This window comes from Rhinatrema bivittatum, chromosome 1 (assembly GCF_901001135.1).
Source record: "Rhinatrema bivittatum chromosome 1, aRhiBiv1.1, whole genome shotgun sequence".
NCBI lineage: Eukaryota > Metazoa > Chordata > Amphibia > Gymnophiona > Rhinatrematidae > Rhinatrema > Rhinatrema bivittatum.
The window spans coordinates 351,186,318-351,208,414 of NC_042615.1; the positions used below are offsets into that span (position 1 = coordinate 351,186,318).

Genomic DNA, 22,097 nt, shown 5'->3' on the forward strand with positions numbered 1-22,097 from the left:
TAGTCAAAAGCTTGGCTGAACATAATCCCCAAAGACTACCAGAACACAGGTGTTGTGATGGAGGAAATCCGGATGTGGATCCTTAGGCCGACCGACCCGAGGGAACAGTCGGTAGGCAGAACTCCCACTGGGCAATTGGAGCTTCACCTGGAAACCCGTGACCCCTCCAGAGGAGCTGTGGGAGCCCAGGTCGCTAGGACTTAGGAGTCTTCGCCCTGGAAGTCCGAGGTCCCCCCAGGAGGAGCCCGTAGGGACCCGGACCGCTGGGACTTAGGCGAGGACGATGAAACCCAGGAGTGGAATACGGACCGGGGTCTTGGCAGGCGGCGAGCAAGCAGGAGTCGGGGTCACGAACCGGAGTCAAGGCAGGCTGAAGACAAACAGGAGTCGAAGTCACGGACCGGAGTCAAGGCAGGCTGAAGACAAACAGGAGTCGAAGTCACGGACCGGAGTCAAGGCAGGCTGAAGACAACAGGAGTCGAAGTCACGGACCGGAGTCAAGGCAGGCTGAAGACAACAGGAGTCGAAGTCACGGCAACTAGCTCTTTGGGTGAAGGAACCTCGTTGCAAGGCAAGAAAGGCTAGTAACTGCAGGGCTTAAATAGCCCTGCAGCGTCTGACGTCAGAAAAGGGAGGAGCCGTGTTTTCCCGCGCTGGGCCCTTTAAAACCAGGGCTCAGCCGCGCGCGTGCCTAGGGGCGGGGCTAGCCGCGGGAGGACGCCGGCGGCGAAGAGGGAGCCAGCGCATGGCGCCTGGACACCCTGCAGGCCCGCGCGGGGACGGAGCGGAAGGAGGGAGCTGCGGCTGGGGTCCCGAGTCCGGGGAACGCGGTAAGGCTCCGGGACCCGAAGAGGAGGTAAGGCCTCGGGCGCCACCGTGGCGACTGAGACCGCAACAGTACCCCCCCTCTTACGCCCCCTCCGCCGAGGGCCGGGTTTCCCTGGATTGTCCCGATGGAATTGAGTTAGCAATGATTTGTCCAAGATGTTCCGAGCAGGTTCCCATGAGTCTTCTTCGGGGCCGCACCCCTCCCATGCCAGCAGGTATTCCCAGCGACGGGCATGGAAGCGAACGTCCAAGACCTCTCGTACCTGATACGTATTCTCCTTAGATGTAGGTGTCGATAGTGCGTCAGTGGAAGGATGGTGGAACCTGGAAAGTACCACCGGTTTCAACAAGGAGACGTGAAACACGTTATGGATACGAAGTGAAGACGGAAGGCGAAGTCTGTAGGATACTGTTCCTATACGCTCCGCAACTTGAAAAGGCCCGCAGTATTTGGGGCCCAGCTTACGAGAACGACTAGGTAGTTGGAGGTTCCGGGTGCTTAACCACACCTTGGAGCCCGGCAGGAAAACTGGTGCTGGACGTCGATGACGGTTAGTAAACTGCTGGGACTTTCTCGCTGCAGTGGTCAGTTTGAGTTGAATCCCCTTCCAGAGATGATGCACTTGACGTGCTGCGGATAAGGCAGCTGGTGATGGAATGGAAATAGGCAGCGGAATTGGAGGCCTTGGGTGACGTCCAAACACGATCTGGAAAGGTGTTTGTCCCGTGGCAGCATGGGTCTGATTGTTGTAGGCGAACTCTGCCCAAGGCAGAAGAGAAACCCAGTTAGTTCCCTTTTCGGAGATGAAGCTACGGAGGAAGGTCTTAAGAGTGCGGTTCGTGCGCTCCGTCTGGCCATTAGTCTGGGGGTGAAACGCCGTGGACAAATTTAATTGGACCCCAAATTTCTTACAAAGGGCACGCCAAAAACGGGCCGTAAACTGTGGCCCTCGGTCCGATACGATACTCTGTGGTAGTCCATGAGCCCGGAAGATGTGTAGGGTAAACAAAAGCGCGAGTTCAGGCGCTGAGGGCAGCTTAGGCAAGGGTACCAGGTGAATCATCTTAGAAAAGCGGTCTACGGTTACCCAAATCACCGTATTACCTTCCGAGGGTGGCAGATCCACTACAAAGTCCGTGGCTATGTGGGACCATGGTTCCGCGGGAATAGGTAGCGGCTGCAGGAGCCCCCAGGGCCGACCACTAGGCGGTTTTTGCCGGGCACATACTGGGCACGAATCTACATATACTCGCACATCTTGACGAATTCGAGGCCACCAGTAATAGCGGTTAAGCAGATCGAGCGTCCTCTCCAAGCCGGCGTGACCCCCCGAAAGGGAGTCGTGGGCCCAAGCTAACACCCTCCTGCGGTCTTTGCGGGAAACCACAACTCGTCCTAGGGTGGAAACCGTGGTACTGGCTACCTGGATTTTAGCGGGATCAATGATGTGCTGTGGGAGGTCTTCCTTTCCCTCCTGAATTTCATAACGAGAGAGCGCATCAGCCCGTACATTCTTCGAGGCGGGACGATACTTCAGTATGAAATCAAAACGGTTAAAGAAAAGGGACCAACGTGCTTGTCGGGGATTAAGTCGTTGAGCCTGGTTGAGGAACTCCAGGTTCTTATGATCTGTATAAATTGTGACCGGATGAAGGGAGCCCTCCAACCACTGTCTCCATTCCTCCAGCGCAAGTTTGACAGCCAGCAACTCCTTATCCCCAATGCCGTAATTGCACTCGGCTGGCGAGAATTTCTTGGAAAAATAGGAGCAGGGTAGGAAATGTCCGGAGGTAGAGACTTGCGAGAGGACCGCCCCTACAGCAATGTTAGAGGCATCGACCTCGACAAAGAATGGCCGAGTGGGATCCGGGTGACGTAAACAAGTATCCCGGAGAAACGCCTCCTTTAATTGTTCGAAAGCCTCACAAGCTCCTTTAGGCCAAAGGCGGGTGTTTGCTCCTTTCCGAGTTAGCGCGGTTAAAGGTGCCACCAATCGAGAGTACTGAGGAATAAAGTGTCTATAGAAGTTAGCAAACCCCAAAAAACGTTGCAACGCTTTTAGCCCCTCAGGACGGGGCCACTTCCTGATGGCGGACACCTTACCGGGGTCCATCCGGAAACCGGTAGAGGACACAATATACCCTAGGAAGGGTACCGACTCTTGCTCAAAGAGACATTTTTCAAACTTTGCGTACAAATGATGGTCTCGTAAAATCTGGAGCACTTGTCTCACATGTTGCCGATGGGAGGTAAGATCCGGGGAATGTATGAGAACATCGTCCAAATAGACGATCACGCAGGAGTGCAATAATTCTCGCAGAATCTCGTTCATCAAGTGCTGGAATACGGCACTTGATGAAGTGATGGAAGACGGCGTTCAACACCGTCCCGGGTGTTGAACGCCGTCTTCCATTCATCCCCGGGACGGATTCGGACCAGATTGTATGCGCCACGGAGGTCCAATTTAGTGAAAACTTGGGCTCCTTGGAGTCTATCCAACAATTCCGGAATGAGGGACAGCGGGTACCGGTACTTCTTGGTGATGGCATTGAGCCCCCGGTAATCAATGCAAGGCCGCAAGGCTCCGTCCTTCTTTGCAACAAAAAAGAAACCCGCTCCGGCGGGAGATTTTGAAGGGCGGATGAAGCCCTTAGCCAGATTCTCGGTGATGTATTCTGACATAGCCCGGGTCTCAGGCTGAGACAACCGGTATACCCATCCCCGGGGGGGAGTAGTACCCGGGAGCAAGTCTATCGCACAGTCAAAAGGATGGTGTTGCGGTAACAATTCCGCTTTTTCCTTGGAAAAGACATCCAGAAAGTCTGCATACGTAGCCGGTAATACCGGAGAGGTGAGAGCCAGCGGAATCCGTTGGAATCTTTTCACTTGGAGGCAGGATTGGAAACACTCAGAACTCCACTGAGTAATCTGAAAGTCCTTCCAGCGAATCACAGGAGAGTGTTTCTGGAGCCAGGGTAAACCAAGGACCACCGGATGTACAGCTCTCTCCAACACTAGCAACGAAATCTCCTCTGAGTGCAGTAAGCCCGTTTGCATAATCAATGGTAAGGTCTCTGTGGAAATGCTCCCCGACAAAGGAGTACCCTGAATAGAGGTTACCCGTAAGGCAGGGGTCCTAGATCGTGTAGGAAGATTCAGCTGTTGCACCAGATCCTTAGTAATGAAGTTGCCTCCTGCCCCGGAGTCGACGAGGGCTTGCGTGAGGAAGGAACCACCGGGATATTCCAAGGTTACCGGTATGGTACATTGAGGAGCAGGGCTAAGACAGCCTAGGGGGCACTCCTCCCTTACACCTAGGCGCGGGAGTTTTCCGCCCGTTCCTTACACTGTGCAAGGTAATGGCCCTTACCGCCACAGTACAGGCACAGCCTCAAGTCGCGGCGATGCTGCCTCTCTTCGGGTGACAATGACGATCGGCCCACCTGCATGGGCTCGTCAGAGGAAGTTGCTGGTGAAGGTGCAGTTCCCCGTGACCCCGAATTCGAGATCCTGGGAGTCACGGACGTCAAGCATCGAAATGGGCGCCCCTCCTTCGCCCTCTGCTGCAAACGCCGATCAATTCGGCCCGCTAAGTCAATAAGGGAACTCAGGGTCTCCGGCAGATCCCGAGCCGCTAGCTCGTCCTTAATACGACCGGCTAAACCTTCCAGGAACACGCCCCGAAGAGCCTCATCCTGCCAGCCTACCTCGTGGGCGAGCGTGCGGAATTCCAACGCGTAGTCCGCCAAAGTCCGCGTTCCTTGCCGGAGCTGGAGTAACTCTGAGGTAGCGGAAGCCTGTCGTGCTGGCTCATCAAAAGCCGCTTTGAACTCTTCCACAAAACGGTTCAAATCGCCCAGCGCTGGATCATTATTCTCCCACATGGGGGAAGCCCAGTTCAGGGCCCGTCCGTCCAAAAGGGAAAAAATGTACGCCACCTTGGTGCCATCTGTAGGAAACTGGTTAGGCAGTAGTGCAAAGCGCACATAACATTGGTTTAAGAACCCTCGACACGCCTTGGCATCCCCGGCATAGCGAGAGGGTGCTGGAAGCTGCGTAGGGGACTGGAGGGTTACCAGTGGTGCTGGAGCGGGTGCTGGTACCGGAACAGGCGCGGGCGGCTCGGCATCCATGCGAGCGGCCAGCCGCTCTACTGTTGCAGCCAGGGAGTCCAGGACCTGCTGTTGCTGAACTAACCGCTGGGCCAAACCCGGAATGGCCTGTAGCCCGGCGAGATCTGCCGGATCCATGGCCTTGCAAACTGTTGTGATGGAGGAAATCCGGATGTGGATCCTTAGGCCGACCGACCCGAGGGAACAGTCGGTAGGCAGAACTCCCACTGGGCAATTGGAGCTTCACCTGGAAACCCGTGACCCCTCCAGAGGAGCTGTGGGAGCCCGGGTCGCTAGGACTTAGGAGTCTTCGCCCTGGAAGTCCGAGGTCCCCCCAGGAGGAGCCCGTAGGGACCCGGACCGCTGGGACTTAGGCGAGGACGATGAAACCCAGGAGTGGAATACGGACCGGGGTCTTGGCAGGCGGCGAGCAAGCAGGAGTCGGGGTGACCAACCGGAGTCAAGGCAGGCTGAAGACAAACAGGAGTCGAAGTCACGGACCGGAGTCAAGGCAGGCTGAAGACAAACAGGAGTCGAAGTCACGGACCGGAGTCAAGGCAGGCTGAAGACAAACAGGAGTCGAAGTCACGGACCGGAGTCAAGGCAGGCTGAAGACAACAGGAGTCGAAGTCACGGACCGGAGTCAAGGCAGGCTGAAGACAACAGGAGTCGAAGTCACGGCCACTAGCTCTTCGGGTGAAGGAACCTCGTTGCAAGGCAAGGAAGGCTAGTAACTGCAGGGCTTAAATAGCCCTGCAGCGTCTGACGTCAGAAAAGGGAGGAGCCGTGTTTTCCCGCGCTGGGCCCTTTAAAACCAGGGCTCAGCCGCGCGCGCGTGCCTAGGGGCGGGGCTAGCCGCGGGAGGACGCCGGCGGCGAAGAGGGAGCCAGCGCATGGCGCCTGGAGACCCTGCAGGCCCGCGCGGGGACGGAGCGGAAGGAGGGAGCTGCGGCTGGGGTCCCGAGTCCGGGGAACGCGGTAAGGCTCCGGGACCCGAAGAGGAGGTAAGGCCTCGGGCGCCACCGAGGCAACTGAGACCGCAACAACAGGTGTAGAATAAATCTTTGGACATACAGAGGTTGAGGACAATCAGGCAACATCATAAAATACCAGGGAAGCAATTTTTCATACAAGCCACAAGATTTAAGGGAAGGACACAGTCCTTTTGAGGAGCAAGGAAACCAAGGTCCAAAACAGCAGGTTTTCCCACTGAAGGTTTGCGGATCTTCTCTTTAGTGTTACTGAGAGACAGTCAAGTTCAACAATTTTACAAGGAGTGGCTCAAGATAACCTCAGACCAATGGGTCTTGGAAATTATTCAGAAGGGATAAGCATTGGAAATAGCAAATCAAATTCAGGAAATTTACATGATCTTACCATGTGGAAAGCCTACAAAAAATTAGTAGTCAAGACTCAAAACTACACTAAACAAGCTGTTGATGTTGAAGGCAATATGCCTTCAGGAACAAACAAAAAGATGCTATGCTTTATACTTTGTAATTCCATAAAAGGACAGAATATTCAGACAAATACTGGACCTAAAAAGAGATGTATATATGCATTCCACATTTCTTTATGAAGACTCTACAATAAGTCATTTTGTCCATACAGCAGGAAATTTCTACCTTCAGTAAACCTATTGGAAGAATATATTTTGTCATATTCCAATCCTGGAAGATAATCAAATATATTTCTATATAATGAGAGACCATTACCAAGTCAGGGCACTCCCTTTTGAATTAGCAATGGCTCAAAAAACATTCACCAAAGTAATAGTGGTAGTAGTAGCATTTTTAAGAAAAGTAACCCTTTGAAAATCTGCCCCCATGAGTGTTGTTTTCTCCTTTCTCCTGAAGGGTGAGAGAGTCTGATTTGGTGGTCAAAGATAAAGAATCTTGCATTTTAGTCACCATGGCTATGAAAGAAGTGACTCGATCAATCAACAGGTTAGAAACCAGAGCAATAAGATTGGCACTCTATCATTTTTAACCCATCGTGAAGGGGAGAATAATGAGAGTTCTATGCAACTGCATAGCATATGTGAACAAACAGGAAAGAACTCAAAGTCAAGAAATATCAAAGGAGACAAACTGGACAGAAAGAAATCTTTTGCAGATTTCTGCACTACACATTGCAGGTCAAGAGAATGTACTAGACAATTTTTTTCAGCAGAAATCTGGATCAAGGTGAATGGGCACTCAGCCGAGAAGCCTTTCAAAAGATAGTGAATTGATGGGGCTGTTATGCAACTTGCAAAAAGACAAAAACCAACAATTTTACAGTTGATTAAAAGAATGCAGAATTAAAAGGAAAACTGCACTGATTTAATCATGGCCCAAACTGGATTTATTGTATATACTGGTATTCCCTCCATTATCATTGAGATGAGTCGGACAATAAGAAAAATAGAGAAGGAAAAGAGTCAGGTCATTCTAGTAGCACCAGACTGGCCAAGGAGACCATGGTCTGCAGAATTAAAGATGTTACAAATCAATCACCCTCTAAAGCTATCAGGTTCCTGAGGTTTTTTATTCCAGGGTCCAATAATAATGGAAAACCTGTCTCCATTTTATCTTATGGCATGGCCCTTGAAAAGTCAAGATTATTAAAAAAAAAAAAAAAAAAAAGGGGGCTACTGTCTCTGGAATTTCTACTTTGTTAAAATTAAAAATGAATTCAACATCACTAGCATATGTATGTATGTGTGGTGTTTATATGAGGAACATTGCAAAAAATGTTTAATATCCCCTTGGTGGACAGATATACCAAATATTTTAATATTTTTACAAAAAGGTTTAGAAAAGGGACTAGCATTAAATTCTATAGATATTTGATATGTGATCCTTGTGCTTCTTCGATGCAGGGAGGGAAAGAGGGATGGGGGGAGGTAGGGTTATGGGAGGAGGGGTAAAAATATGGATAGAGTTAAGAAAATATGTACCAAATGTTATGCTTTGGTAATGTTCATTATTTATATTAAAAACAGATTTAACATAAAAGTTCAGGTGGCAGCAATATCATGTTAGATAGAGGTAGATTTAAAATAAATTCTGTCATGTCCCATCTAGATGGCATACGTTTTCTGTGTGGTGTCAATAGGTTACATCCCCCATTTCAAGCAATTGTGTCACAGTGGAATCTAAATTTGGTATTAAAAGCATTCGAAGCATTGAAGCATTCCACTGTTAAGACTCTTACATTAAAAATAAGTGTTTGAGGTATCTGGAAGCACAATGTATCCTTATCAAATATTTAGAAATTGCAAATTAATTTCATAAATCAGATAAATAGTTTTGGGTGAACTATGTAATTGACATCAAAAGCAACCTTAGTAAGGTGGATTAAGGAAACAATATCTTCAGTTTACATATTAAAGGGATGACAGGCTCCAGAAACTATTAGAACTTATTTCTCAAGAGCTCGGGCTTCCTCTAGAGGAGAAATGGTGGCTGTACATCTTGTAGACATTTGTAAAACTGTGACATGGTCTTTACATTATTTTACAAACATTATAGATTGGATATTCTCATGAAAGAAGATGCTGCTTTTAGTGCAAGAATTCTCAGAGTGGGTTTAACATCATCCTACCCAGAATAATTGGGTTTTGGTACTTGCCATTTGTTTTGGACTGGTGTAGCAGGATGAGAAATGAAGGAGAAAGTTATGCTTTCCTAATAATTTTCTTTCCTTTAGTCCTGCTACACCAGTCTAGAAACCTACTCAGGAAAGTAAACATTTACAAATAAATTTTCAAAGGGCTATGTGTGTAAAAACTGAGATTTACGCATGTGGCTTGGACTTGTGCGCACAGTGCACATTTTACCACGGGCCTGGCCACGCGCATAAACCCTGATATGCGCATAAGTGCCAGCTGAGAGAAAAGGGGCAGCCCAGAGGGCGTGGTATAGGGAGAGAGGGGAGGGGCAGGGGTGGGTTGGGAAAGCGCCATTAGCCGCTGTCCCAGGGAAGCGCACTCCAGCAGCTGGCCACACGCACAGATTACTTCTGCTCCAGAGGAGCAGTAAGTAACAAAATAAAAAGAATAGGGATAGGTAGGGTTAGGATAGGGGTTGGGGAGGAGAAGGGAAGAGGTAGGAAATGTAGGGTTAGGGATAGGAAAGTTCCCTCCCAGTCCGCTCCTTTTAAAATTCGGCATGCATGTGCACATGGCCATTGGATTTTATAACGTGTGTGTCAGTGCACACATGTTATAAAATTGGCGTGTCCATGTATGCACGCTGGGAACCACACACACATGGACATGCACACAGATTTTTTAAAATCGACCCCTTATTGATTGCAGATTTTTGTTATTAAGCACATAAATTAAAAACATTAAAAAATCGTGATTATTTGCATTGCTACTGTTCATTTCTGAAAGTTTAAAGAGGTTCATCTTCTAAACTTTTCTAGTTACTTTTGAAAAATCTTTAATTACAAATTTTATAAATTGCTTTGTCAAGAGAATACTGGCTTTAATTCTCCTGTCCCAAACGTAAATAGTGATGATGTCACAGGAAAAGTCATGTGGTCTCCCTCCATCTGCTAGAAGGAGAACACAGCATAATCATTCTGGACTGATGTAGCAGGTCTAAATAAAAGGAAATTATCAGGTAAGCATACATTTCTTCATCCTTTTTGGCAACTGCAATCACAGCAACAATAGTGGCAGCAGCAATACACAGGCAATGTCAGAGAAAGAAAGCAGTATAAATCCTTGCACTTCTTTCAAACTAAATTAAACCAGAATTTTGACTACAACATCAAACAGAATTCTTGGTTAGCTTAAGACAATGTTCCAGTGGGAGGGAAGGGGAGGCAGAAATGTGTTCATGTCATTTTGCTGGACTATATTGAGTTAGCTAGTAATACATTGTTTTGAGCTACTAGGGCTTGCATATTGCTCTTTATGTGTACTTTTTTTCCTTCCTGATTCTGTGTTAGTTGAGTTGCTGAGTGCTTACAGCTGCATTTACCTCACTAATAAAATCAGTGCTGTGGCCCAGATATGAGAAAGCCCCCCTGGAGATCTTGCGGCGAGGAGAGTGTTTCCTCCTTTAGCTTCAATGTTGTCTGATAATGTGAGTTCATAGACACCAGCAGAGGAAACACAGCTATTGCACTGTTGACTCCAGTGGAAAATAGAAGATCCCATGATATGGACATTCCATCTTCAGGACCTGTAGTAAACTCTTGGGTATCTGGGACTCTGGTTGGACAGGAGATTCCTAGTTTCCAGGTAGAGCAACCCTCTGAGTTCACATCGAAGGAGATAAAACTAAATTGTTGCAGGCTAGAATTTATGTAAATGAAGCCCAGATTGTTGACTTTGGGAATCATTTAGAGACTGTGGCGAGCCAGGTTAAACAATTGCTGATACTTGGGGATATTATTAAAGACACTTTTTTCTCCTCTCCTTACTTGAAAGTATGGAAAACTTATTGAGACAGTGGAATTTACATTTAGTAAACTTCCCCAAGGTTCAGACTATTTCTGCTGTGGAGACTTTTAAGTGTCATCTGGAAGAAGTACTGAAGATTTAATCTCATACAATGCTCCTTGTTAGGGCTTATCATTTATCCCTTTGTTAAAAAGGGAAGTGCAAGGAAGGTAGCTTGATTATCACCAATATCAGAAGATAGTATGAATTTGACTGCATTATTGGAGTCTTCCAATGAGAAAATTACTCTGGCAACATTGCTTATCTCTTTAGCCATGGAATCTGATGAGAAATGGATTTTGCGTCTTTTTCAAGTATCGTAAAGAGTTCTTCTTACATTTGAAAGTTAGGATTTTTCCTGGTGATGCAAAAGCTATGCAGAAAAGGTGTGTTTCTTTTGTTGAGACCCAAAATACTTTAGTTAGGTGCTTTGTATTGAAATTTCCTTGTAAATGGTATATTAATTATGAAAATTCTTTCTATTTGTTCTTTGAACCTGGACAAATAATCCTCTTTCTTAGTGAAAAGATTGTGCAGCTAGGTGATGCTTTATCCACTTCATCTCACTTGTAAGCTCATTGTGAAATCTCTGTTTAGTTAAATGAAGATCACTGCTCTTTGGATACTCTTTTCATCTTTTTTTTCTTTTTTCTTTATATATTGTCATACTTCTTCCCCTAATATTAATGGACTTTGAGTTTTAGGCGTGATATTTTTTGTTGTTGTTTTGAATTTTAAGTTTTCTTTTTGTTAATAATTATGATCTAATGACTCTAGTATTTCATCTCAAATGCTGTATTTGATGATAATTATGTAAAATGTGCATAAATAAAATGTTTAAAAAAATAAGTGCTGTTTTACTGCTTTTGTAGAGTAGTTAAATCACAAGCAGATTGTGATAAATTGCAGGAGGAGCTTGTGAGACTGGAAAACTAGGCATCCAAATGCCAGATGAAATTTAATGTGGATAAGTGCAAGGTGATGCATGTTGGGGAAAAATAACCCATGCTATAGTTACACAATGTTAGGTTCCATATTAGGAGCTACAACCCAGGAAAGAGATCTGGGCGTCATAGTGGATCATACATTGAAATTGTCGGCTCAGTGTGTTGCAGCAGGCAAAAAAACAGAAAGTTAGGAATTATTAGGAAGGGAATGGTGAATAAAACAGAAAATGTCATAATGCCTCTGTATCGCTCCATGGTGAGACGGCACCCTGAATATGAATTATGTTAAACCGCATAGAATTTTGGATATGCGGGATATAAATATTCTAAATAAATACTGAGTACAATTCTGGTCACTGCATCTCAAAAAAGATATATTTACAATGGAGAAGGTACAGAGAAGGGCAACCAAAATGATAAAAGGGATGGAACAGCTCCCCTATGAGGAAAGACTAAAGAGGTTAGGGCTGTTCAACTTGGAGAGGAGACGGCTGAGGGGGGCTATGAAGGAGATCTTTAAAATTATGAGAGATCTAGAACAGATAATTGTGAATCGGTTATTTACTCTTTTGGATATTAGAAGGACTAGGGGGCACTCCATGAAGTTAGCATGTGGCACATTTAAAACTAATCGGAAAATAATTCTTTTTCACTCAATGCACAATTAAACTCTGGAATTTGTTGCCATGGGATGTATTACGTCAGCCAACCACAGAACCTGTGGCCGGCCTTCCTTACCTCCTGCCGCTGCCGTCCTGGGAGCAAACACGGGCCCTTCCGCAATGCATAGGGAGCGCCTCCTCCGCCACCCTCCTCTCTGCGGCCCTGCCTGTGGCCCTCGGCATCGTGGCACAGTGGAGACACTGCTGCCATTCCCCTCGCGGGTCTGCCTCGCGGCAGATATGTCACCACCGGCTGCCTCTTCCTTCCGGGTTCTCCAGATGTGTGCGCGTGCCTCTGCTGGATTTAAAGGACCCTTGGCGTGCTGAGGCTACCAGCCCGTCCTGGTGACGTCATTTACCAGGACCTAGTTAAGGCAAGCTCTGACAATCAGAGCCTGCCTTTGCAACAGGTTCTCTCGCTTCGTGTTGCCTCCTGGTGATCCCTTGAGTTCCTGATTGCCTTTCCCTCCGGATTGACTTCGAGCCACGACCTCTGCATTGCTTGACTACACTACTGATTCTCTCTGAGCCACGACCTCTGTATTGCTCGACTACGCTACTGTTTCTCTCCGAGCCACGACCTCTTCATTGCCCGACTACACTACTGATTCTCTCCGAGCCACGACCTCTGCATTGCCCGACTACAATACTGATTCTCTCTGAGCCACGACCTCTGCATTGCCCGACTACACTACTGATTCTCTCCGAGCCATGACCTCTGCATTGCCCGACTACAATACTGATTCTCTCCAAGCCACGACCTCTGCATAGCCCGACTATGCTACTGATTTTCTCCGAGCCACGACCCCTGCTTTGCCTGACTACTCTGTTTCCTCTCTCCAGATCCACACCTCAGCCTTGCTTGACTATGTTTGACTATCTCCTTGATAAGACTTCAGCCTGCTTACCACCGCTTTTAGATTGCCGCCAGCCCTGATTCAAGCTTGCCCTTCGACGCCTCTTCAGTCTACATCCTGGACTTGGCCTTTTCAGGCTCCGGCCTGCTCTTACTCGGGCTCCCCCATATGACTCTTGTTTCTTTGGTGCCCGAGTCTCCAGGACTTCACCTCATCCAGTACAGACTCTACCATATCTCTGTTGCTGCCTCTGGGCTGACCAGCCAGCACTGGTACCCAAAGGCTCAGCCCACGGGGAACGAGGGATGGTATTAGTGAAGCGCCAGCCGGCCTCCGTCCATCAGCCCACTCCGCCTACCAACGGTGGGGACCCGTGGGATCCTTCCTACAAGTTGCGTCAACCCCATCTCTGCCCAAGGGTCCACCTCTGGCGCAACAGGATGTGGTTATAGCAGTTAGTGTAGCTGCGTTTAAAAAGGTTTTGGATAAGTTCTTGGAGGAGAAGCCCATTACCTGCTAGTAATCAAGTTGACTTAGAAAATAGCCACTGCTATTACTAGCATCAGTAGCGTGGGATATACTTAGTTTTTGGGTACTTACCAGGTATTTGTAGCCTGGATTGGCCACTGTTGGAAACAAGATGCTGGGCTTGGTGTTACCCAATATGGCAATTTCTTATGTTCTTATGTTCTTAGGTATCAGTGCTCAAGAGTTAGACAACTTTCAATGGAAAGCAGTCTCTGGAATGAGAAATAATGGACTGAGGGTGAAAATGGGAATAATCTAAGGAAATATCTCTTTACAGAGAGGGTGGTGGATGTATAGAGTAAACTATCAGTGGAGGTGTTAGAGACAAAACCAGCATCTACATTCAAGAAAGTGTGAGATATGCTTAGGGGATCTCTGAGTGAGTGGTAGAGACTATAGAGCTGAATCGTTATGAATGGGTAGGCAAAAAAGGCCATATTGTCATTTTCTACTGTCACTTTTATATGCTGCTTCTTGGCAATAGAGTTCAAGATTTTTCAGGTTGGCTGGGGATCGTCTATGGACTGCAGTCTTCAAGTGTTGCTACAAATGTTCTATTGTTTTTAGGTCTGGACTTTGACTGGACCATCCAAGAACATTCACTTTCTTCTTGCTAAGTCATTCCATTGTTGTTTTTCCTTTATGTTTAGGATCATTATCCTACTAAAAGGTAAATCTTCTGCCCATAACCAGGTTTATGGTAGACTGGAAAAGCTTTTATCTAAGAGCAAGCACAATGGCTAACATCAGATGGAGCTCTGCATAGAACTTTGACGTCAAAGCTTCTAGAACTTTGAGAATGCCCCATTGGGTATGTGCAATCCTAGCGACTCCCTGTATCTCTCTCTGATCTTTTCTTCAGTGCCTGCAGGTGGCAGTTTTTTCTGTCAAAACTACTGCAATGAAAGTCTGCGGGAACTGAGGAGCTGTTTTTCACATGGCCCTGCAGGTTGTGTTTACCTTTTCTTCCTCTAGATCAGTGGTTCTCAATCCTGTCCTGGGGACCCCCCCAGCCAGTCGGGTTTTCAGGATATCCACAATGAATATGCATGAGAGAAAATTTGCATACACTGCCTCCATAACATGCAAATTTTCTCTCATGCATATTCATTGTGGATATCCTGAAAACCCGACTGGCTGGGGGGGTCCCCAGGACAGGGTTGAGAACCACTGCTCTAGATAGTATTTTTTTCTTCTCTTTGAATTACTTTATTTTCTTTTTTTCTATCAGATCTGCCTGTACTTTGCATTGTCCTTTTTTCCCTCAGTCTTCAGCTATCTCCCTGGCTCTGCTGTTGCTAAGCATCCCCACAGAATAATGCTGCCACCACCTTGTTTTACTCTAGGGATGATGTTAGCAGGGTAATGTATTGTGTTTGTTTTACTCCACACACATTGCTTAGCATTGAGACCAAATAATTATACCTTAGTTTCATTAGATGACAAATCCTTCTCCCATATGCGTGCAGTGTTCCCCTAAGTGTTTCTCTGCAAACGCTATGAGGCACATCATATGGGTTTTCTTCAGCAGTGGCTATTTTTTTGCCATCTTCTTGAATAGCCTATTTTTGTGGAATAAGATTAAAATTGTTGAAGAGTCAGCATTTTTCCCAGTTTCAGCGAGTAACCTCTATATTCTTTTAAACTAATATCAGTTCTCACAGTGTCCTTCTACAGCAGTTTCCTTAACCCACTGCTACTTACTTTGGAGGGAAAGCCTGATCACAACAGTGTCTTGGTGGTGCCAAACTATTTCCTCTTTACAATGATGGACCTTACAGTTCCCTGGGGATATTCAAACACATTTAAATGTTCTTATAACCTTCCTTCAATCTGTAACTTTGAACAAGTTTATCATGAAGTCGGCATTCTCCTTGTATGGCATCTTGTGACCTTTGCTCTGTTGCGCTTGGAGGTGGACCCTTGTCCTGGAGCAGTGGAGAACGGCTTCCTGGTAGGGACCAGGAAACACCTGCTCCCAGGGGGCGGAGCACAGGAGGAGACAGAGGCTAGGATGAGCTTCACCACTGGAAGCCGGCGGTCCCCCCGGGTGCAGCCCATAGGGATCCGGGCTGCTTGGACTTAGGTGGGCCTCGCAGGGTCTCCCGGAGAGGTAATAGAGAGGCGTGCCCCCGAGCAGCAAGGGATCACGGTCGGTCACTAGGCTGCAGGTCTGGAGAAGCAAGGAAGGCCAGTACAGCGAGGGCAATGACAAAGCAAGGGACAAAGCCAGAATCAGGAGACATGGTCAATGGCAGCCGGGATTAGAATCCAAGGATCAGTCCATGGAGTAGTCAACGAAGCAGGGGTCAGGTTCCAGAGGTCAGACGAAGTCACAAGGCAGGCAGAGGTCAGGATCCAGGCAGCGAACAGAATGGTTGAGGAGCAGGCCGAGGTCAGTACCAGAGAGACAGTCCGAGGGACGGACAGACACAGGAACAGAATGACACTGGACAAGGCTGGAATAGTAGGATGCTGGAACAGTAGGACGCTGGAACAAGGTTGGAACAAGACTGGAATGAGACTGGAGCGAGACAGTCACAAGACTATGAATGTGGAGGATAGTATGTGGGGTCCAGCAATACATGCCCTGCATGCTACCCATTAATTATCACACTCCAAGGCTCATGCTGTAGCTAAGAAAAATAATATGCATGATTAAACGTATTCTCAGAAAGAAGCTCCTAAATATCTAAGAGGCATCGCTGGTGACTTTTGTTGCTGTGAGGTGCTGAGTAGAGAGCCCTAGAGCTGGTCTGAATCTGAGTATTAGGCATGGTGACTTTTCCATGGTACACCTGTTGCTGTAATGGAATGTCTGTGGCGGTTTCACCTCCAGTATGCTTTGAAACACTTTTTTGTGAATATGCCAAATAAGTTCACCTATGAAAGATCATACCAAATACTGACAAGATGCCTCCTTTAATATCAGTAGATATAAGGGAAAATACATGTTTCAGCCATTGTTCACTAACTGGCTGTTTAAACATCCCTGGGTACAGCTTTGACATTTGTAACTGCTTTGCTTCTTTGAGGGTAGGGGCTTGTTATGAACCAAATCCTTGAAAGTGAATATTTTCACAATATTGTTGCTGTATTTTTTTGTAAAACTTTACTTTGGCATACTTAATAAGATAACCAGCTAGAATTTAGCCAGCTAACTAGCCGATACAGTACAGTGCGCTCTGATGGAGCGCACTGTTAACCTGCCCTTGGACGCGCATTTTCCTTTACCCCTTATTCAGTAAGGGGTGGAAAACGCGCGTCCAACCCGCGGCACCTAATAGCGCCCACAACATGCAAATGCATGTTGATGGCCCTATTAGGTATGCCTGCGCGATACAGAAAGTAAAATGTGCAGATAAGCCACACATTTTACTTTAAGAAATTAGCGCCTACCCAAAGGTAGGTGCTAGTTTCTGCCGGCACCTCCGACTTAATATCATGGCGATATTAAGTCGGAGGTCCCGAAGGGTAAAAAAAGTAAAAAAAAAAAAAAAGAAAAAAGAAAAAAAAATTTGAAATGGGCCGGCGGCTGTCGGGCCGAAAACTGGACGCTCAATTTTGCCGGCTTCCGGTTTCCGAGCCCATGGCTGTCAGCAGGCTCAAGAACCGAAGCCGGCAAAATTGAGCGTCGGCTGTCAAACCCGCCGACAGCCGCCGCTCCGGGTCAACAGGAGGCGCTAGGGACGCGCTAGTGTCCCTAGCACCTCCTTTTGCCCGTTTCTACCGCACCACCTAATTTAAATACAGAATCGCGCGCACAGGTGAGTGGCCTGTGCACGTGCCGGGAGAGCGGGCGTTCATCCGCTCTCCCGCGGACTTTACTGAATCGGCCCGTAAGTTAGGGGTGCTCCAGGGGCATAATTGGGAGGAGTTGTTAGCTGGTTAAGTTGGCCGACTAACTACGATATTCAGAGTTAGCAGGTTTAGCCAGCTAAGTCTGTTTGGGCCAAAGAGTTGCCCTAAAGTCAGGCGGCTATAGTTAGCCAGCTAATTTTAAGATAGCTGGCTATATTCAGTAGTGCGGTTTCACTATTGAATATAACTCCAAAATTAGGCAGATAAGTTTATCTGGCTAACTTTGCTAGCTGTACTGTGTCTAAATATGGACCTCATGGTGACTTTGGTGTATGGTGCACAATGCAGTATTTTGGATAAGAGTAAAGATGGATTTGTTTAGTAGAAAGTAGAACTATACTTTCTATAAATATTTTGTGAAATCAGCATTTCTCAATAGGTTTCCTAGTAATAATTTTTAAGGTGGCCATAAGTTTGCATTTCCTGACATTTGCATTTTTTTCATAGCCATTTTGATAATCCTATGCAGAATCTGTGATTACATAATTTCTTTTTTTCTTTTAGAGAGCTTCAGGTCTTCAAAAGAATGAGACCTTAGAGAAAGTGGCATGGCTATCTTCCCAGCTTGATTCAACAAAAGAGTTGCTGGGTAAAACTACTAATGAACTCACTGACAAGAAGAAAGACCTGGAGAAAGCTGAGAAAACCATTGCTGATTTGACATCTCACATGGAAGAGAAGAGAATCTGTGAGGCAGACAAAGAGGTATGTAGAAGAGATCTTTATGGACATAGTAGAGCAGTTTCTCCAGCACCCTTGCAACTCAGGTGCAGCTTTGGAGGAGGTAAGGTTTCTTGAAAGGAAAATATTACCTTGGATTAGCAATACATGAAGGCCAGGGGTGGGCAAACGTCAGTCTGTGGCCCATAACCAGCTCATGGGCACCTGGCAACAGCAGCAACATGAGTTCTATGCATCTCCTCCTAACCTCACCCCACACCCACTGGCTTTCTGTGCCTCTTCTGCCGGTGCTATGAATAGTTGATTTTACATTTTTTTTTTTGTAATTACAGTTTTTATTCGGAAACAATTAAATACATATTTCCACAAAAATTTCAAAATATAAAGCCATACTTTGTACTCATACAGCAATTCATTCCCATCCCAACGGTGCTCATATCCAATATCCACCAAATAAACAACTATAGGATATACAAATGGTATTAATTTGAGCATAAGTGCAGTGCAGCATAATACAAGGAGACCACTGCGCAATATAATGAAACACAATGTATTATACCCATATTTACCTTCCATATTTCCTGTTTCCTTCCTCTCCCCCACCCATCTAACCCGTCCTTCTTGGAAACTCACTACCACAAATACAAAAGGTGTATGTAGCGGCTCAACTCAAAATGGATTAGAATGGCACAAAGGGGAAGGTATTAGGGATGTGCAGACCAAACGTTTATGTTCATAAGTCCATAAGTCGAAAGGGGGGGTCATTTGCGGTCAATATGGACATATGGAGAATTCCATAAGTTGAGTCTATGTCCATATGTGCAAATAAAAATTTAAACCCCTCACCCTCCTTAATCCCGCCCCCCCCCCCCAAGACTTACCAAAACTCCCTGGTGGTCCAGCGGGGTCAGGACGCCATTTCTGAGGTCCTTTGCAAGGAGCACGTGACGTGGCGTCACGTGATTCCCCCCGGGTTCGCTCCGGGACCCAAAAGTTTCGAGCCAAAAGGAACTTTTGGCCAGCTTGGGGGGGTCAGGAGCCCCCCCCAAGCTGGCCAAAAGTTCCTTTTGGCTCGAAACTTTTGGGTCCCGGAGCGAACCCGGGGGGAATCACGTGACGTCGGCGCCACGTCGGAGTGACGCGGCGTCACGTGATTCCCCCCGGGTTCGCTCCGGGACCCTCGTTCGACCCAAAATGAACTTTTGGCCAGCTTGGGGGGGCCTGGACGCCGCGTCACTCCGACGTGGCGCCGACGTCACGTGCTCCTTGCAAAGGAATTCAGAAATGGCGTCCTGACCCCGCTGGACCACCAGGGAGTTTTGGTAAGTCTTTGGGGGGGGATTAAGGAAGGTGAGGGGTTTAAATTTTTATTTTGGATCAACAATCGCGATTTCCAACTTATTCAACATAGCTATGTTGAATAAGTTGGAAATCCGATCGTTTTCGCCTCATCACTTTTTTAAGTTAAAAAAAAAAAAAAGTAGCGTTTTACATTTAAGTTCAAAACGAATGCACACCCCTAGAAGGTATTAAACGTTGGATTAATATGAAAGGGTGATGTTAAATAATATACAACCTGATGTTAAGCTGTGGGTACCAAAGAAGGCAAGAATATTGCCTACGGTGTTGTCTCTAGTTATTGCCCTAACTTTTGATTTGTGGGATTGATAGAAGAGACATTTGGTAGGAGTTGAATGTATCCAATATTGAGGAAGACAATTCTGAGGTATTTGTAGCTCAACAAATTATATTAGCTGCCAGATATGAAGTGGCATATCACTGGAAAAACCCTGTAGTAGCCTCTTTAAAAGTGTTATGTCACCAACTAGAGAAAGTGTATTATTTGAGTAAACTAACTGCAATGAAAAGAAGGTAAGTGGGTAAATTTAAATTGCAATGGCAATATTTTGTTAATTGGAAAAAAGGCCTGCAAAAAGGGAAATAAGGTAGTTTAATCATATGGTATAGTATAACGATTTGGTGTGATTTTCTAGTACCATTGTAGACATGGCACCTCTGTCTTCCTCTATCCTTGGACAAATGCAGTATGAATCTGTCCACCCTGTGCAGTCTGCACTTCCAGATGAAGCGTAATAGTTTGCATGCCATAAAGCCATACATCCTTCAGATATGAAGACCAGTAGGGTTTGAAATAAATAAGAAACCCTGGGTAGCGCATTCATTTTTATGATGGTGATCTCACCCAGCCATGAGAAGTTTCCTCTCTCCCATCTTATCAAGTCCATCTCCATATCTTCCTATATATCCCTGAAGTTTAATTCAAACAAATCTTTCAATCTGGTGCTGATCCTTACACCCAAGTATTTCATCCCTTTTTTAACTAATCTGAATGGAAACAGACTTAATACAAGCTTCCTGTTTCTCTGATAGAGAAATATTCAGAAGTTCAGACTTGACTGTATTCATTTTATACCTTGATTTCTTACCAAAGTGCTGCAACTCCAACATCGAAGGATGTAAAGACTGTTCCGGCTCTGTCAAAGTAAAGAAGATATCATCTGCGAACATGGATAGCTTGTATACTTCTCTCCCTAACTTAATGCCCTGGATTTCATCCCTATTTCCTCTTCTCTCCATAAGAGGCTCTAAATATAGTGCAAAAAATAAAGGCGAAAGTGGGCATCCCAGCCTTGTACTGTATTGTATCTAAAAATAGGGGAATATTCACCGTTGACTTTAATACAGGCATTCGGTTTAGTATAAAGTTTTTTAATCCATGTAAGAAAATTCCCTTCCAAGCCCAGTTTTTCCAGAACCATAAATAGATACTCCCAGTGGACAATATCAAAGGCTTTTTCAGCATCGACAGTCAACATGATAGCTGGACACTGCTTCTGTTGAACCCACTAAACCAGTTTTATCACTCTTTGAACATTATCCGATGCTAGACTTTCTGGGACAGACTCCATCTGATCTTGATGTATTAGTCCTGGAGCGATAGACCCCTATCTCGGAGCCAGAACTTTTGCCAATATATTCAACTCAAAGTTTATTGGGGAAATAGGTCTATAGGTGTTATGGCCGCCAGCTGCGGCGGTCCGCGACCGGGGTTGGGCACTCACCCGTGCCATAGGGCTGCTCCGGAAGCGCATGCAGGAGCAGGCAGCAGCCTCCGACGCTCTCCTGGCAGCTGTTGCCACCGCTGAATCTTGGCCGCGTTGTCGGCCTGCCTTCTTGCTGACTCCTCCCCTGCTGGGCCTCTTAGAGATGCTTGCGTGGCTGCCACCTGGATTTAAAGGGGCCACGACAGGAAATGGTCATGGCCCCTCCCCGGGACTCCTTCCTAGTTTCCTGTATTTAAGGCATGGTCTGCTCCTCAGACCTTGCCTTGGTATCTTGGCTCCTGGTCTGGTGTTGTTCCTGAGCTCCGAGTTCCTGTTCCTGCCTTGTTCCTGTTCTCCACTGCCTGTTCTCCTCGGTCCTGTTCCTGTCCTCCTGGTCCCAGCTCCTGCTTCTCCCCACATTGGATGGATTCTTCTGGCTTCAACCCTTGGACCGGCTTCTGACCATTCTTCTGGCTTCTACCCCTAGACTGGCTTCCGACCATTCTTCTGGCTTCGACCCCTGGACTGGCTTCCGACCATCCTTCTGGCCTTAACCCCTGGACTGGCTTATGACCTGCTGGAGGCGCCAGCTGTTTGGATAGAGCATATAGAAAGACATGATTTAATGGGACACAGTCAACATGGATTTACCCAAGGGAAGTCTTGCCTAACAAATCTGCTTCATTTTTTTGAAGGGGTTAATAAACATGTGGATAAAGGTGAACCGGTAGATGTAGTGTATTTAGATTTTCAGAAGGCGTTTGACAAAGTCCCTCATGAGAGGCTTCTATGAAAACTAAAAAGTCATGGGATAGGAGGCGATGTCCTTTCGTGGATTACAAACTGGTTAAAAGACAGGAAACAGAGAGTAGGATTAAATGGTCAATTTTCTCAGTGGAAAAGGGTAAACAGTGGAGTGCCTCAGGGATCTGTACTTGGACCGGTGCTTTTCAATATATATATAAATGATCTGGAAAGGAATACGACGAGTGAGGTTATCAAATTTGCGGATGATACAAAATTATTCAGAGTAGTTAAATCACAGGCAGACTGTGATACATTACAGGAGGACCTTGCAAGACTGGAAGATTGGGCATCCAAATGGCAGATGAAAT

The 22,097-nt window shown here is 46.4% G+C and overlaps 1 protein-coding gene across 2 annotated transcripts in view; it reads left to right on the plus strand.

Moving 5' to 3' along the window:
• Window positions 1-22,097, plus strand: part of CCDC158 (coiled-coil domain containing 158) — a 1,731,209-nt gene that overhangs the window by 1,113,401 nt on the left and 595,711 nt on the right. For both annotated transcript variants that reach the window (XM_029599728.1, XM_029599736.1), the window contains one exon: window positions 17,741-17,941. In XM_029599728.1, the coding sequence (XP_029455588.1) occupies window positions 17,741-17,941 (201 nt within the window). The remainder of the gene's footprint in view (window positions 1-17,740; window positions 17,942-22,097) is intronic.